The sequence below is a fragment of the Leucoraja erinacea genome, chromosome 15, assembly GCF_028641065.1.
Source record: "Leucoraja erinacea ecotype New England chromosome 15, Leri_hhj_1, whole genome shotgun sequence".
NCBI lineage: Eukaryota > Metazoa > Chordata > Chondrichthyes > Rajiformes > Rajidae > Leucoraja > Leucoraja erinaceus.
The window spans coordinates 3,732,776-3,749,785 of record NC_073391.1 but is presented as its reverse complement, the minus strand read 5'-3'; the positions used below and the strand labels follow the sequence as shown (position 1 = coordinate 3,749,785).

The 17,010-nt window shown below is 40.6% G+C and overlaps 1 protein-coding gene across 4 annotated transcripts in view; it reads left to right on the top strand.

The window, feature by feature from the left end:
• The window catches only part of LOC129703908 (exocyst complex component 6-like), a 190,959-nt gene that overhangs the window by 160,770 nt on the left and 13,179 nt on the right, over positions 1–17,010 (top strand). For all 4 annotated transcript variants that reach the window (XM_055646612.1, XM_055646613.1, XM_055646614.1 and 1 more), the window contains one exon: positions 11,573–11,685. In XM_055646612.1, the coding sequence (XP_055502587.1) occupies positions 11,573–11,685 (113 nt within the window). The remainder of the gene's footprint in view (positions 1–11,572; positions 11,686–17,010) is intronic.

Below are 17,010 nucleotides of genomic sequence, written 5' to 3'. Positions count from 1 at the left end.
TAATTTATTTTATTTGTTGTTTGTTTATTATGTTATCTTATTAGTACTGAGTTTACAGACTTGTGCTGCTAAGGCAAGTTGGAATTTCATTGTTCCATTTTGCTATACAAGACAATTAAGATTATTTTAACGCTGATACGTACTGAATAAATTGATGTGTGTACAATTATTGCAATTGGGTCTCGATTTTTTTCCTACGTATTAAAAAGATATACATCAGCTGGGTCTTCTGTTCATTAATGGTTCCCCCTGCTGGAAACTATGCATTGATTTCTCGTCTCAGATGCCTTGCACTATCAAGTAGCGTGCCAGTAAGATTCAAGTACTGCTGTAGATTTGGGAGGAGCAACAGCAGCAACAGATTAGCTAGAGATACCACTGATTGGCTCTAGCCCAAGTGTGAGGAGAGGGGTGAAAACAGTTGAAAACTGAGGAATTGGCTGTGTAAATTGGTAAATAGGCAATTTATCAGTCAATTTAAGCAGGACAGCTCTTTGCGAGCGGCAGTGAGTGAGCGGCCTAGTGAGGGAAGTGCCCTGTGAGAAAAGTGTGAGTCTTTGGCTCGAGAGTCTTCGGAGAGGAGACCACGCAATACGCTTGAGAGGCTAAGGATTCTGGGAGAGGCAAAGAGGTTTGCCACGCACTGCAAGGGAGCAGTGGGCCAGACAGGAAGAGCGGACGGAATTACCACTAGACAGCCAACCCAGTAGGTAATTTACGGCTGGGGTGAGTACTTTCCCATTTATAGGAGGTAGGATTATATAAATAAGGGGTGTATCAATACAGTAGGGGATTCTTAAATAGGACCAGTTAATTACTTATATAAGATGGGCGGTCAGGAGATGTGCCAATACTGCGAGATGTGGGAATTTGTCGACACCATTGATGTAGAAGATCCCTACAGCTGCAGTAAGTGTTTGAGGCTAGAGGAACTCCAGCTCCGCATTGATGAGCTGGAGACCCAACTTCATACGCTGCGGTACATCAGGGAGGGGGAGTATTACCTGGATGTTTTGTGCCAGGGGATGGTCACACCGACCAGTTTAACTAATTCAGTAGGCAGTGAGCAAGGAAAGGAAGGTGTGGCCATAAGCGAGGCAGGTAGGGGGAACCAGGAGGAGATGCGGCAGGAGCCACAGCCCTTGTCCCTGACGAGCATGACCGAGGCTCTTACTCAATGTAAGGACGGGATCAGGGGCTGTGGGAGGGATGAGCAACCTGGCTGCAGCACCGTGGATCAGGAGGCCATTCAAGAGGGGGGAGTTAGAAGAAATGCCGTAGTGATAGGGGATAGTATTATTCGGGGGGTAGATAGGGTTCTCTGCGGCCAGCAGAACATGTCCCGAAGGCTGTGTTGCCTACCCGGTGCTAGGGTTAAGGATATCTCTGCGATGCTGGAGAGAAATTTGCAGTGGGAGGGGGAGGATCCAGTGGTCGTGGTCCATGTGGGGACCAATGACATAGGAAGGACGAGGAAGGAGGATCTGCTGAAGGAGTTTGAGCAGTTAGGGAATAAATTAAAAAGCAGAACCTCGAGGGTACTGATCTCCGGATTGCTACCTGAGCCACGGGCCAAATCGGCGAGGATACGTAAAATTAAGAAGCTAAATGCGTGGCTCAAAGACTGGTGTGGGAATAATGGGTTTGGTTTCTTGGGCCACTGGCACCAGTACTGGGACAGGGGGGATCTGTTCTGTAAGGACGGACTTCACCTGAACGGTGCTGGGACTGGGGTCCTGGCAAATCATATAACTAGGGCAGTAGAGAGGTCTTTAAACTAAGTAGCGGGGGGGAGGTATCAAGGGGGGTAATAACGGCAGGGGTAGAGGAAATAGAGCAGGGTATCAGTGGGGAAGCGGAAAGTCAAAATGTGACAGGAGACAGAATGTGTGAAGATAAAGCTTTAGATGTAAAAGGGGCAAAAACGGAAAGGAAGGGTAGTAAAAATCATCTGAAAGTGCTTTATCTAAATGCACGGAGTATTCGTAATAAGATAAATGAATTAACGGTGCAATTAAGTATATATAGTTATGATATCGTGGCCATTACGGAGACATGGCTGCAAGGGGATCAGGACTGGGAGTTAAATATAGAGGGGTACTCGACAATTATGAAAGATAGACAGGAAAGAAAGGGAGGAGGGGTGGCCCTTTTAATAAGGGAGGGAATAACGGCAATAGAGAGGAAGGATATTGCGTTGAAGGATCAGGATAGTGAAACAGCTTGGGTACAGATAGAGAATAATAAGGGGAAAAAAACACTAGTGGGTGTAATTTATAGACCTCCAAATAGCTGTGACGCTGTTAGTCAGAACATAAATCTGCAAATAGTTGACGCATGTAAAAAGGGAACTGCTGTAATCATGGGGGACTTCAATTTTCATATTAATTGGGCAAACCAAACTGGGCAGGGTAGACTAGAGGAAGAGTTTATAGAATATTAGAGACGGGTTCCTAGAACAGTATGTCACAGAACCGACAAGGGGGGAGGCAATCTTGGATCTGGTCCTGTGTAATGAAGCAGGATTAATTAAAAATGTCATAGTTAGGGACTCGTTGGGAACAAGTGACCACAATATGGTCGAATTCCATATTCAAATAGAAGGGGAGCAGGTTGAAACTCAGGCTAGGGTGCTTAGTCTAAATAAGGGGGATTATGAAGGTATGAGGACTGAGCTGATCAAAGTTGACTGGGATAGCAGACTCAAGAATAAGACGGTACATGAGCAGTGGTGTACGTTTAAGGGTATACTGTATAACCTTCAAGAAAAATTTATTCCTATGAAGAAAAAAAGGGGTAAGGGTAAGAACAGTCAGCCATGGCTCAGTAAAACTATAAAGGATAGTATTCGGCTGAAGGCAAGGGCATATAAGGTAGCCAGAGATAGTGGGAGGGTAGAGGATTGGGAAGCATTTCAAGGTCAGCAAAAAATAACTATGAGATTAATTAAGACGGGGAAAATAGACTATGAAAGGAATTTAGCGAACAACATAAAAAACTAATAGTAAGAGTTTTTATAGCTATATAAAAAGAAAAAGGGTGGCTAAGGTGAACGTTGGTCCATTGGAGGGTGAGACTGGAGAGTTGTTGGTGGGGAACATGGAAATGGCAAAGGCATTAAACGAGTATTTTGTATCAGTCTTCACCATAGAAGACACAAAAAATATTCCAACGCTGGATAAACGGGGCGGTAGGAATGGAGGAGCTAAATACTATTAAGATCGCCAAGGAGGTGGTATTAGGGAAATTAATGAGACTGAAGGAGGATAAATCCCCTGGGCCTGATGGATTACATCCAAGGGTCTTGAGGGAGATAGCGGTGGGGATTGTGGATGCATTGGTGATAATTTTCCAAAACTCCCTGGAGGCAGGAACGGTCCCAGTGGATTGGAAAATGGCCAATGTAACACCTATATTTAAAAAAGGAAGTAAACAGAAGGCGGGTAACTATAGACCGGTTAGTCTAACATCGGTGGTGGGTAAAATGTTAGAGATAATTATTAAAGAAACACTAACGGGGCACTTGGATAAACATGACTTCATCGGACAGAACCAACATGGTTTTGTGAAGGGGAAGTCCTGTTTAACGAATCTGCTCGAATTCTTTGAGGAAGTAACAACCCGGGTGGATAAAGGGGAACCGGTGGATGTGGTATACTTGGACTTCCAAAAGGCTTTTGACAAGGTGCCACATAAGAGACTATTGCTAAAAATAAAAAATTATGGGATTGGGGGTAATATATTAGCATGGGTAGAGGATTGGCTAACAAATAGGAAGCAGAGAGTGGGGATAAATGGTTCATACTCGGGATGGCAACCGGTAACTAGCGGGGTTCCGCAAGGGTTGGTGCTGGGACCCCAGTTGTTCACAATATATATAAATGATTTGGAGGAGGGAACCAAGTGTAAGATATCAAAATTTGCGGACGATACAAAAATGGGAGGAAAAGTAGGGGATGAGGAGGATAGGAAGAGTCTGCAAAAGGATATAGATAAGCTAGGTGAGTGGGCAACAACTTGGCAGATGAAATTTAATACTAATAAATGTGAAGTCATTCACTTTGGGAAAAAAAATGATAGGGCAAGTTATTTTCTAAATGAGGAGGAGCTGCGTTGTAATGCAACGCAAAGGGATCTAGGGGTATTAGTACATGAATCACTGAAAGTTAGTATGCAGGTGCAGCAAGCAATCAGGAAGGCCAATGGAGTTTTGGCCTTTATTGCTAGGGGGATTGAGTATAAAAACACGGAGGTCTTGCTGCAGCTGTACACAGTATTAGTGAGACCACATTTGGAATACTGTGTACAGTTCTGGGGTCCATACTTAAGAAAGGATGTACTAGCCCTGGAGGCAGTGCAGCGAAGGTTTACAAGATTAATTCCTGCAATGAGGGGATTGACATATGAGGAAAGGTTAAGTAGGCTGGAACTCTACTCTTTGGAGTTTAGAAGAATGAGAGGCGATCTCATTGAAACATATAAGATCGTGAGGGGCCTTGATCGGGTGGATGCACCGAGGATGTTCCCAATGATCGGGGAAACTAGAACTAGGGGACATAGTTTGCAGAGTAAGGGGGGGCTCTTTTAAAACTGAGATGAGGAAGAACTTCTTCACCCAGAGGGTGGTTAATTTATGGAATTCACTGCCCCAGGGAGCAGTGGAAGCAGAAACTTTAAAATATATTTAAGACTAAAATAGATGGTTTTTTAGCTGCAAAGGGGATAAGGGGCTACGGGGAGAGGGCAGGGATATGGACCTAGGTATGGTTAGTATAGTAAGACCTGAGTGATCTCCTGGACAAGTGTCGATCGCCTACATTGGGGTCGGAGAGGAATTTCCCGGATTTTTTTCCCGAATTGGACCTGGGTTTTTATCCGGTTTTTTGCCTCCCCCAGGAGATCACGAGGTTCTTGGGGTGGAGAGGGGTGATAGCGGTATAAAGGGGAGGGTAGTGTCTTGTGTTCTGTGTCTTGTGTCTACTGTTTGTGGGTAAGTGTGTCTGTTTAGTGTTCAGCCATGAGCGAATGGCGGTGCGGGCTCGATGGACCTGGTGGTCTGCTCTCGCACCTACTTTCTATGTTTCTATGTTAAGATTCAAGATTCATAATGGATCTTGTATGAAAAATAGCCAGTTGATACCGAAGAGCTTCTAATATCTGTGGACCTACATTTGTAGTCAATTAGCATTGTCAAGATGCTGTGCTGGCATCAATACTTATTATAGCATTGGTTTAGTATAATGTAAAGGAAATTATAGTAAGTAACTGTAGAATTAATTGCTGGTTTGTAGATTTCTTATAGTTAGTGCTCTGGATTAATACTTTAAATAGTTTGTATCTAAAATTCTCAGTTCTTTGAAATGATAAATACTTAAAACATAGCAAAGTAATGGTCTATTTTGCCACACTTCAAATAAATGCATGCAAGTTATGGATTTTCTCGTGCATGATATGTAACTTTAGTAATAAACGATAACTGTATCCAATGTAATTGCAGTTCAATGGACATTACAAATGAATGTTTTTTTCAATGGGAAATACTGTTTTTTTTTCTTTTTTCTTAATTTCGATATGGACCATGCATTCTCATATGGTCATGATGTTTGAAGACTCGGGCCATGTATTTCGCCATTACTCCATGAATTTAATAGGTAATGTGTGTCTTGTTCAAAATGAGAGCAAATGGGTGTGATAATTAGTATGGACATGGTGGGCCGAATAGCCTGTTTTCATGCTGTATCTCTGATTCCGAGTGGTCATTTTTTCTCCCCAATTTCCAAAGTACCCCACCTGGTGGTCCAGCCAAGAATAGAATAAGACAAGATGCCATCCACTGGTGAATGCATTTAGAAGGATTCAAACCACTGATTGGGAAATTGTAAAGATCAAATTTCTCTAATCAAAATATTTTTCCGTTCTTTTTCCATTTAGACTAATAACATTAATAAAAACCTTAATCTTATTAGTTACCATTTATCACTACACATGTATTTAAGGAATTTTTCATTTGAATATTATGGGGATGAAATAATTGATCCAAGATGAATTTAAAATAGTGACCTGAATTGTATTTGGTAAATTACCAATAATTCATGACCAATGTATCTTATTTACTCAAATTATTTTCAACTTATATAATCAAATTAAAAGTCAGTTGCTTCATTTTTTTTCTGTTATTCTTCATGTTTAGCCTTTAATATCATTTTGTGGAATATTTTCATTAACAGCTAAATAGTGTAAATGATTTTGTGTTTTTAACATTTTTAAACTTGTTCATTATTAATTCTTGTAATTGTTAATGCAAAATTAATCTAGTGCTGTCTTTGCAGAGTTTAGTAATGTTTAGTTTATAGTGTATCATTTTTTTCCTGAATCTTAAAACGCATTAGTAAAATCCTAAAGTTGAAAGTGTTTTGAATTTTATAACATTTAGGGTAATGTTGCTTTGTACAATTTTTTGTCAAGTATTATGAGTTTAAGATTGCAGGGACATTATTCTCCGTTAAATATTATGTTAAATTGGTGTTTGTAGAAGGGATAGGCAATGTGTGAAAAGCAACACCAAGCATTGATTTACTTGGAAATTCCAAATGTTTCTTCCTTTGATATTTGCTTCTACTGCTAATAGCCCTTTAGATTTTTTTTTTTCTGCTCTAAAAAATGTGGTTTTAAATGGCTTGTGGTTCAGTGACTATGCAGCGTGGCAGGCAATAGAAGAGAAAATTGAGAGGTAGTAGTTGCTATTTTGGAAGTGTAATTTATTTTTAACTTCAGAAAACAGCTAACCCGTGCATTCATTGTCTTAATGCCTCGCATATCCAAAATGCACAAAGCAATGTAAAGTATGCTTTACATTTTAGAAGCTATACTTAAATATATGACTTGGTGTTTCATTCCTCACCTCTCTTACCCTACTAACAACATAATATGAACACTTGAGACCACATAGTCTGTTTCCATTTGAGGAAAGAGTGGTCATGGATGTATGGTGCTCTGTAACAATTGTCAGCACCATTCTTTGATTGTCCATGGGAGCCAAATACTTTCGCCTCTCTTCCTGCAAAAGCTCTCCTCTCCAGCAAGGTGCTTCATCATTTTAATGACATGCCTGTGAATTGACAAAACCCACTGTCAGCTAGTTCAGTCCTTTGTTTGGTTGAAAGACAAGTCCTGCTACAACACTGAAGCTGTTTCATTGTTTGTCAATATCAACTTCTAAAGAAATGTCATTATTGCTCATCTTTTCAGACATTTTTTTTCTTTTTTACAAATTTCAATTTTGTTAGTATTGAAATGATTCGGCCTAGAGCAATAAAATCAAAACAAAGACTGCCTTTTTTTTTCTTTTTTTTCCCCCTTTCAGAACAGCAATAATTTGACATTTGATCATTTTATTGTAATGCGTGGACACATAACAGAACTGATCGGGCCTCTACCTAACATCTCATGCAAAAGGTGGCACCTCCAATTAGTGCTGTGGTGAAATATCAAGCTAGATATTTGTGTTGCAATTGCTTCAGTGGAACTTACTCACAAGTTAACAGCACCAGATGGTATAATCAATGAACAATAAATAGAAAACATATTATTCTGTTTCAAATGATTTCTTTCCAGTTTCCTGATGATTTATACCTTCCTGTCTTTCCCTAAAGTTGCTAACAGCTTGCTTTTTCCATCCATGTTGAATGGACTCCAGTAGTTAATCACCAGTTAGGCCTTATTAAGAATAAGTAAAATCATCATCACCTTCACTTGTATATTCTGCACTCCATTATGAAGTCTACAATTTTATTACCTTGCACCTTAGCGACATGAGATACTACTTTTAAACTCCAGTGAGCGATCTCCAACATTTCTGAGCATATTAACAGCACAGCCATCATGCTCAACACATTTATTGATCAAAAAAGCTAAAATCATCACATAGGCACTGAATTCAATTTGGCACATTTTAGGACACTGTTATTTCTGCTGGTCTTCCAAATCTCTTATTTTCATATTACAAATGGATTTTGACACCACCTTTTCTATGCCTCTATCTGAATCCTTGATCGGCCTAATGCCTAGTAAAACTCCAGTACTCAACTTGATGGGACACCACAAACTACCCAATCACTCTGTAAAGATTTACTGTAACACACGCACACACATTTATTTCTGTTTTGTAATCTCTTAATTTCATGCTCATTAATTTTCCCTAATGGAATCAGTGGTATCTTATGAAAGGATTCCACAAGCCTGTGTACATTACATTGACGATACCTCTTATATTTTAATATGTTACAATCAAAGAGATTTGCTATGCATAATATTTCCTGTTATTACCCCAGATGAATATTATCTTTTTATGTGTAACAAATTTATCCTTAGAAGCTTAATGTTTGACTGCAGATGTTATAATTGTGTTTTAATTATGAATATTATCCCTGAAAGAGCACATGCATAGGATTATTATGTCCATGCTGCAAACTAGTCCCACACAAGTGTGGTGCAACTAGATATATTTCAGTCTACTACCATCAAAATCCCTTAGAAGTGCAAGTATGTCAAGGCCTTCAACTGTAACTTGTATCATGATTTGTACTATGTAGAAGTAAACAATTTCATTTGATATGACAAGCTGCAAGATTGTGTGGTTTGCATTCAACACAGAACAGAATCAAATGACCCACATATTCTCTGAAGTATACAGACTCTAATACCTCAATGGCTTTTAAACGACTAAATAGGTTTACATTGCCATCCAAAAATCTTGGTATCCTCCACCTTGTGAGAACCAATATTGTTTACTGAATTCCCTACATTGCCTAACCTAATCACGAAAGGAAAATTGAAAATTCAATGTTGTGCTGCGTTACCCTGTAAATATGGCATATTAAGAGTTTGAGGATATCACAAAGGTGTGAAATTTGTGTGTGAAAGGAACATGTTGATTACCCATCCAATTTCTCATCTCTAAATGTAGTTAATTTAAAGTAAAATATTCATTTATATTCTTTCATTGTTAACTTGTTTTTAAATCACGACATATGTGAGGGAATAAGTGAACAAGTATTTACAGTGTACTTTGGCAAATTGTACTTCACGTACACTGAATTACTTTGAAGTGCAATAGCTCTTTGTAGGGAGATGCTCTTTTGCACAAAGGATCCTATGAACAGACATGAGATGAATGAACCTCTCATTGTTTTTGAGTTGGAGCATTTTACAACTCACCTTAACGATCAAACAGACATTTCTACCATTGCCTGAGTAAGGCAGTGAAATGTTAGTCTGGATTCTATCTTTCATTCTTTGAGTGGGGCTTCAATTTCAAAGGTGAGAATGCTGCTGACTGCACTAAAGAGGTATTAAAGGTTAGCATTTACTCAGGAATGATACATGATGCTAAACTGAGGATTTGTACATATGTTTTTGTGCGTAAAATGCACTTGCTACAATTTCTGTTAATTGAATATTCAGAATTATGGTAGGGAGTACAGTAAATACCTTATAATAGACCATGGGGAATGTGTCTGTTATTGCCCACTGTCCGCAATAACTGAGTAAGGTATTATCATTGTATGCAGTTGAAATAAAGAATTGCAGATGCTGGTTTATATCAAAGATAGACACCAGATGCTGGAGTAACACAGCAGGTCAGGCAGCATCTCTAGGGAGGATAGGTGACATCGGGATCCTTCCCCAGCCTGATTCAGTTTGCTGAATTACTCTAGCACTTTGTGTCATTTAACCTCAAATCTAGGCGCCGATGCCGCTGGTTTGCACCGGCAAGCCCTTCTTCATCGTTTGACACGGCTACAGTTGTGGCTGGTGTTGTAGCCCCGACAGGACATGCTTTCTTCAGGCCGACCCTACCGTCAGGATGTGCTCAGTCAGCCTGGGGCTCCATCCCCTCCCACCTGCTGCAGCTTCTTCCTTCGCTTTGTCCGCTCGACTGCTCCACTGCTGTCGCTTCTTCCTCCTCCCCCCGCAGTTGCCGACATTGTCTAAGGTGGAATATGTCGTCGACTCTGGGGGAGGAGTGGTGATGGGTAGGGTGGACAAAGTGAAGGAAAAAGTGGCAGCGGAGGGGAGGGAGCCCCACCGTGTCAGTGGTGGCGGCCTGAAGAAATCGCTACTCCCAGGAGCTACAACGTGAGCTGCAACAATAACAGCATCAATCGGACCGTGCGGTGAGTGAAGAAGAGTGAAGAGTGCTGGTCGGGGGTGGTGTCAGAAGCTGGGGGTGTAAGTGGAGGAGAGATGATACCAACTGGGTGCAGTGTGGGCAGATCTCCACAACTGAAATCTGTTATAAAGAGGTCTGTTAAAATGTGGGTTTACTGGACCAACCTGAATTGAGTAAAAATGTGGGAATCAAGTTATGCTTTCGAGCAGTAAATAGATGCATACGGATAAAGTGAAAATGGGTGTGACACTCGCATTTACCATTTAATTGATGCTCACCTACCTGACCATAATGGATCACCAATCTAACATTGTAGGAACCAGAAACTGCAGACGCTGGTTTCCAAAAAAAGACACTAAGTGCTGGCATAACTCAGATGGTCAGGCAATAGCTCTGGAGAACATGGATAGGTGACGATTAGGTTGGGAACCTTCTGAACCTTCTTCAGACTGATTTTTCTTTTGGGGTGGGCAGGGCAAAGCCTGGCAAGTAATCGGTCGACACAGTGGGGGTGGGGTGGGGGGGGTGGTGGATGTTTGATAGACAGATGGTTGGACAATGCCCCAATAGTTGAACAATGCACCAACCCAGAAACAATGAGAAGCCCATGAGCCTTATGTCTGTTTATAAGATCCTTCCCCCCCCCACGTGCACCACCTGGACTCTCACCTATTTCTCCCCTTCCTCACCACTTCCGCCGACATTCCTTCCTCTAGCTTCACTATACACAACTCTTCAATCCTTTTGTCTCATGTCTTCTGCCTTTTCATTTTGTGTCAAGGCTACAGTAATTGTGTGTCTGGCAGCATCTCAGGAGAAAAGGAATAGGTGATGTTTCGGGTCGCGATCCTTCTTTAGATCATCTCTGGCTTTTGTCCAGCCATCTGCCCCCTCAACTCCACCCCCTTGCCTGAATCCACCTTATGCTACCAGGCTCTGTCCTGCCCCACCCTCTTCCAGCTTTCTTTCTCCTCTGACTGCCCCACGATCAATCTGAAGGATCTCCATCCGAAACCTCACCTTTCCATATTCTCCAGTGATGCTGCCTGACCTGAGTTACTCCAGCACTTTGAATCTAAGGCTGGAAATTAGTAGGTACGTGATACGCACAGATCAGATTTGTTCGTTTTTTCTCCTCTGATTTGCTGCACAAAAAAAAGAGCCGCCTAAATGTTTAATAATTTGTATTGTATTCTGATTAAATTCCATTATCAGTTTGAAACTGTGCAGTCAATTTGTATGCCATCTCAACCAGTGCTTATCAGATGTCCTTTAAATTACACAAATAAATTAAAAATAATCTTGTTTTGATAGTTTGAGAGTAAAGGTACTTGGAGCAAAATGATACAATTACATGGACACTTACCAAATATATTGCTGTGTTCTGCTTGTCTTTTGCAGCTACTCGATCTGTTTATGGTGTGGGACTGGTCAACTTATCTAGCTGATTACGGGCAAGCAACATCCAAGTACCTGAGAGTAAATCCCAGCACAGCTCTGATACTTCTTGAGAAGTAAGCAACCTTATTTACAGTTTTACGTGTGTACATAAAGACTGATTTCTACCCAATATAAAATAGCATAGACCATGTAATTATTTTGAATGCATTCTATCCTGAAGGAAACTATTAGTCTGCGAACTTTTTCATGTCTTGGATAGAATTTAAAATAAATATATATATATACGTTTTTTAAATCTATGATTTTTGTAGAACTCTATCGAAATTTCTACTGCTAGTAAGGTATATTGCATTAATGGTAGCATTTGAAATAGAGAATGTTATTCTCAACGCACTATACCAACACTCTCCATGTCGACTGTTAAATATGCACCAACAGCTTTAAGCAGCTATCCTTTCTAATAATTTGAAGTAGCTTCTGACATGCTATCGTCATTGTCATTCCTCTCTTATACAGAATCTACAAAAGGTAAGTAGTTTTCATGTACCAGGTCGTGTCACTCATTCATTGTTGTGAATTGAATGTTCATGCTTTGAAATTTTAGTTTGTGTTAGTGATCACTTTCATGATTAATGTATGCTTCGTTAACATCATAGATTTATGAAGTCTTGACAAACCATATTTGTGATATGCTTGATTTTAACTGCATTGATATTGCATCAGTAAGCCTGTTTGGGAAAACGTTTAACATCTAACTGAATGAGATTGAAAGCTATGCCTTTGGGCAATTTAATGCAGTTTGATTTTCTTATAATCTGAGCACGTTTCTTTGTCAGACAGAAATGAATTATGATTGTTGCCCAAGAGCTTTAAATTTCCGGTGCTGCATTTTGGGAATGGTTCTAACAGTGGCTTCAATGCCAGTGTTCATTATTCATGCACTATGCTAATGAATAAATAATCTCTTTACCCAGCCTGTGTGTCTAACTCATCTTCATAGAATTATAGAATATACCCATCAATAACCATCTGGAGTGAAATGAGTGTATAAATTGTTTATAATAAAAAAAAGTCAAGGAGAATAAACTGTGCAGGTAACGAAGAAATGTTAATGATAGAAAGAACTTGAACTTAAGATTCATTTGTGTTATGAGATTTTGTGTTAATGAGTGAATTTCATTGTAGTTGTGCAGATTTTGCTCGAGCACAATAATTCCACATAAATGCGGTAAAATATTTAACTTAAAAATTTCCATGTGCATTATATACAAGCGTAAACACTAAATGTGAACAGATGACATCTTAGACAATGATTGCTTTCATCATTGCCACCTGAAATTGCATCTCATTCATCTGATTAATAAACATCTAGCTTTGCTGTTTAATGGAGGACAAGAGGGAAATGGGAAATTCTGAAATAAAAATAATGGTCAATAAAGAGAGAAATGGTTATATTCAATGTCTTTCAGCAAAAATAGTAAGATTAAACGACAACTTACCAGTTCGAAGTTTGATCGTTATTTTATGAGGGGTACGTTGAGGGAATACGTGAAGAACCCCGCCAGGACGCATGCGTGTCATTCTTCAAAGCAGCGGTGTGAAATCACAGATAACTGTAATGACTTAAACATAGTAAGATTAGAGAAGAAATACCAGTTGAGTATATGATCATGGGTGGGAGCAGAGGGCACGTATTCCCTCAACGTACTCCTCATAAAATAACGATCAAACTTCGAACTGGTAAGTTCTCGTTTAATCTTACTATTTTACTTCGGAGTCACGTGAGTGACTACGTGAAGATTTCAAAGCTCTGTGATTTCATGCCGTGAAAACGAGTCCATGCATCACATCTGCCTTAATGACTGTAGGAGGAATTGTGTCAACATATTTTAGACATGAATCCGACATTGAAATCCATGAATTGATTAACACAAAATTATAGCCCCTATTTATGGGGTAATTAAATTACAGAACTTAAAATTGTTTCTGCAAATGTTCCAGGTTTAATGACTGGTTTATGATAAAATAGTTGGAATGTTTTTCCCCTGACCATCCTGCTGCCTTGAGGATTTGGTCCATTGGTACATCCAACTGCATAGCTGCCGATGTAGCTGCAGCCCTGGTGGAATGAGATTTAAAAATATTAGTATCCATCCCAGCCTGTATTAGAACCTGTTTCAGCCATCTTGAGATGGTCTGGACCGTCACTCTTTTGTGTGGTTGCTTATGGCTGACTAAAAGTGCCTTCTCATTGCCTCTGATGATTTTCGTGTTCTCCATGTATAACGACAAATGTCTTACTATACAGAGACGATCATCTGTTGGGTAAGACCTAAATTCTATATTGAGGCCTGCTGATCCCTGTCTGTTCTGCTTTACTAATTCATAAATATGAAACGTAATATTTTCAGATGAAGAAGTCATGTTGTCCAGTCTTAATTTATGTAATGACTGTACCCTTTGTGCCGTGACCAATGCCATTAGCATGACTGTTTTTAATGTCAGTCTATGTAGGGACAGAGCTGTTGCTGGAGACCAATTCCTGAGCATCTTCAGGACAATACTTACATCCCATATTTGGGAGTACTTGGTTCTTGGGGGATTGGTATTAAAAATTCCCCTTATAAGTTTTGTTACCAGTGGGTGAGTCCCAACAGAGTGATGCTCTGTTCCTTGCCATAGATAAGTTGATAGGGCACTTCTGGCGCAGTTGATGGCACTATAACTGAGCCCCTCATCATAATGGAGGCCTGCCAGGTATTCCAGAACAGACGGGATGTTCATATCTCTGTAGGTGATGCTGTTTTTGTGACAATACATCCCCCACTTCCTGATATAGACCAGATACTGTTTTTTGGTGGACTGTCTTTGGGCCGCCGAAATCATATTCACTGTTCGGTCCGTCAGTCCCAGCTGTAGTAGTGGTATTTTTAAACTCTACAAATTAATAAATTCAAATAGTTATGGCATGGGTGGCTATCCCTTGTTACGGGATGAACCAATAAGTCTGGTCTATTCGGGATGGTGATACATGGTTCTAATACCATGTTCAGTATCACTGAGAACCATGGTTGAGTAGGCCAATCGGGTACTACCAAAATACCAGACGCAGAGTCTTGCTGTATTTTCCTTAATACCCGACTGATGAGGCAGAAAGGAGGGAATGCATAAATAAACAATTCCCCCCCCCCCCCCCCCCCCCCCCCCCCCCCCAATGCAGCGAAAATGCATCTGTCGCCGCTGCCCCAGGGTCTGGTTCCCACGAAACATAGTTTGATAACTGGTGATTAAGCCTGGATGCGAATAGATCGATATCTGGTGTTCCATATCGTGCTGTAATATCAGCAAATACTTTTTATTCAACATCCATTCGGTGTTTTCATTAAATTTGCGTGACCTGGTGTCTGCCACTAAATTTAGTTTACCTGGTAGGCCAGTAGCTGATATCCAAATATCTCTCTGGATACACCACTGCCAAATTGTATTAGCCAGATTGTCACATGATGTCGATTTGTTTCCACCCATGTGGTTGATATATGCTACCATGGTGGTATTGTCAATCTGTAGTCTAACATGCTGGTGATATGACCCAGTACAATATGACTTTAGACCATGGAATGCACCCAACATTTCCAGGTAGTTTATGCCCAGTGTTAGTAATAATGATGCCTCCTGAGCAGTCCATCTACCTCCACAGCAGGAGATGGAATTGGTGGCACCCCAACCAAGTGCACTGGCATCAGTTTGTAGCACCATAGAAGGGTTGCTGATAATGATTGGATTGAAACAAAGCCAAATGTTATCTATCCACCATTTTAGTTCCATTATAGCTTTGATTGGTAGCTTCATTGGTCTGTCAAAATGACCAGCATTGATTTTGAGTGCTTGTATTTTTGTTCTCTGTAAATTTTGGTAATGTAAAGGTCCAAATTGTGTGGCTGGAAAAGCAGCCACCATTTTGCCAATTACTTTTGCTACCAATCTGATGGACGGTTACTGATGTCAATGAGGTTATTGCAAGCCTCTATTAAATCTATAGCCTTTCCCTTTGGCAAAGTCACCGACATGTGAACTGAGTCAATGGTGAACCCCAAATAGTCCATAGTAGTGGAAGGCGTTAATTTTAACTGGATCGATAATAAACCCCAGTTTTTCAAATAACTGTTTTGTGGCTGTTACAGTTTGTTTGGCCAATTCCAAAGTTTTGCCGACAATAAGTATGTCATCTAGATATGCCATGATCATGTGTTTTCGTTTCCGTAGAAACGCTAGTGCTGGTTTCAAAATTTTAGTGAACAGCCTGGGGGCTGATGTTAACCCATTTGGCAGCGCGCTATACTGCCAATGCTGTCCCATCCAGTTGAATTTTAAGTAACATCTGTGATCACCTCGTATAGGCACTGAATAGTAAGCATTTTTTAATCGATGCTAGCCATGAAGTAACCTTTGGAAATCAATTGTTTAGCAGTAACAAAGGTTTCCATTTTAAAATGAATATATTGTACAAATGTATTCAATTTGGTCAGATCTATGATGATGCAACAACCACAATCTTTTTTGTTTTTGGTAAAGATATTGGACACGAATTTTAGCGGTTCATGTTGGGATTTTTCAATTACACCTTTTGCGTAAAGCCGCTCCAGTTCAGCATGCGCTTCTGATTTTTCTTTACCGGAAAGTACGAAAATTCGGTTCGGTATATGTTGAACTGGAGGGCTGTACTTGTGTATAAATTCTATTGTATATCCCTGGAAACTGCTTAAAATATAAGTATCGGTAGTTAACATACTCCATGCATCCAGAAAGGAGAGTAATCTCCCCCCAACCTCCATGCTCCCTGCAATTTGTAGGGAACCAGACCCACCTACCTCCATCGTTACCAGTGGCAGGTTTACTTCTTTTTGTAAATCCTTCGTTGATGTTGAGGCGTCGGTGTCTGGGTTTGTGGTTTGGTTGATGTTGGAGGTTTGCGTATCTTCCAAGAAGGCCGGTCTGGGCCATGGCCTAAAAAAGACTCATGTTTGGTGTGCCGGACCTTCGAGCTTTCACCAGTCGGTCATGTTCTACTGGTGGGTGCGTAAGGGTGCTGTCTATGGCCGTGTGTTGCAAAGCAGTGCCAGTGCATCCTGTTGGTCCTGCGACATGTCCTTCTCATCCACTGTGCGGGTGAAAGCTGTTATCCCTGCTGTTAGGAGTTTCCATATACAATTATTTACTACAGGAACATTCAGGGATATACAGTTACCCGGTGTCAGGTGTCCTCCAGGTTTTGGCCAGTCTGGTCTGGCTGTATGAAGTTGGACACCATGTCCAGTAGATTTTCACATTCCTGCACCCCCTGCACACTTGATTTCTGTTCTGCAAACCCCTCTTTAGGATCAGCCCAGAACTGACCCCCAGTGCTCCCCTCTGACGAGGGAGAAGCACTGTGCAGCCCT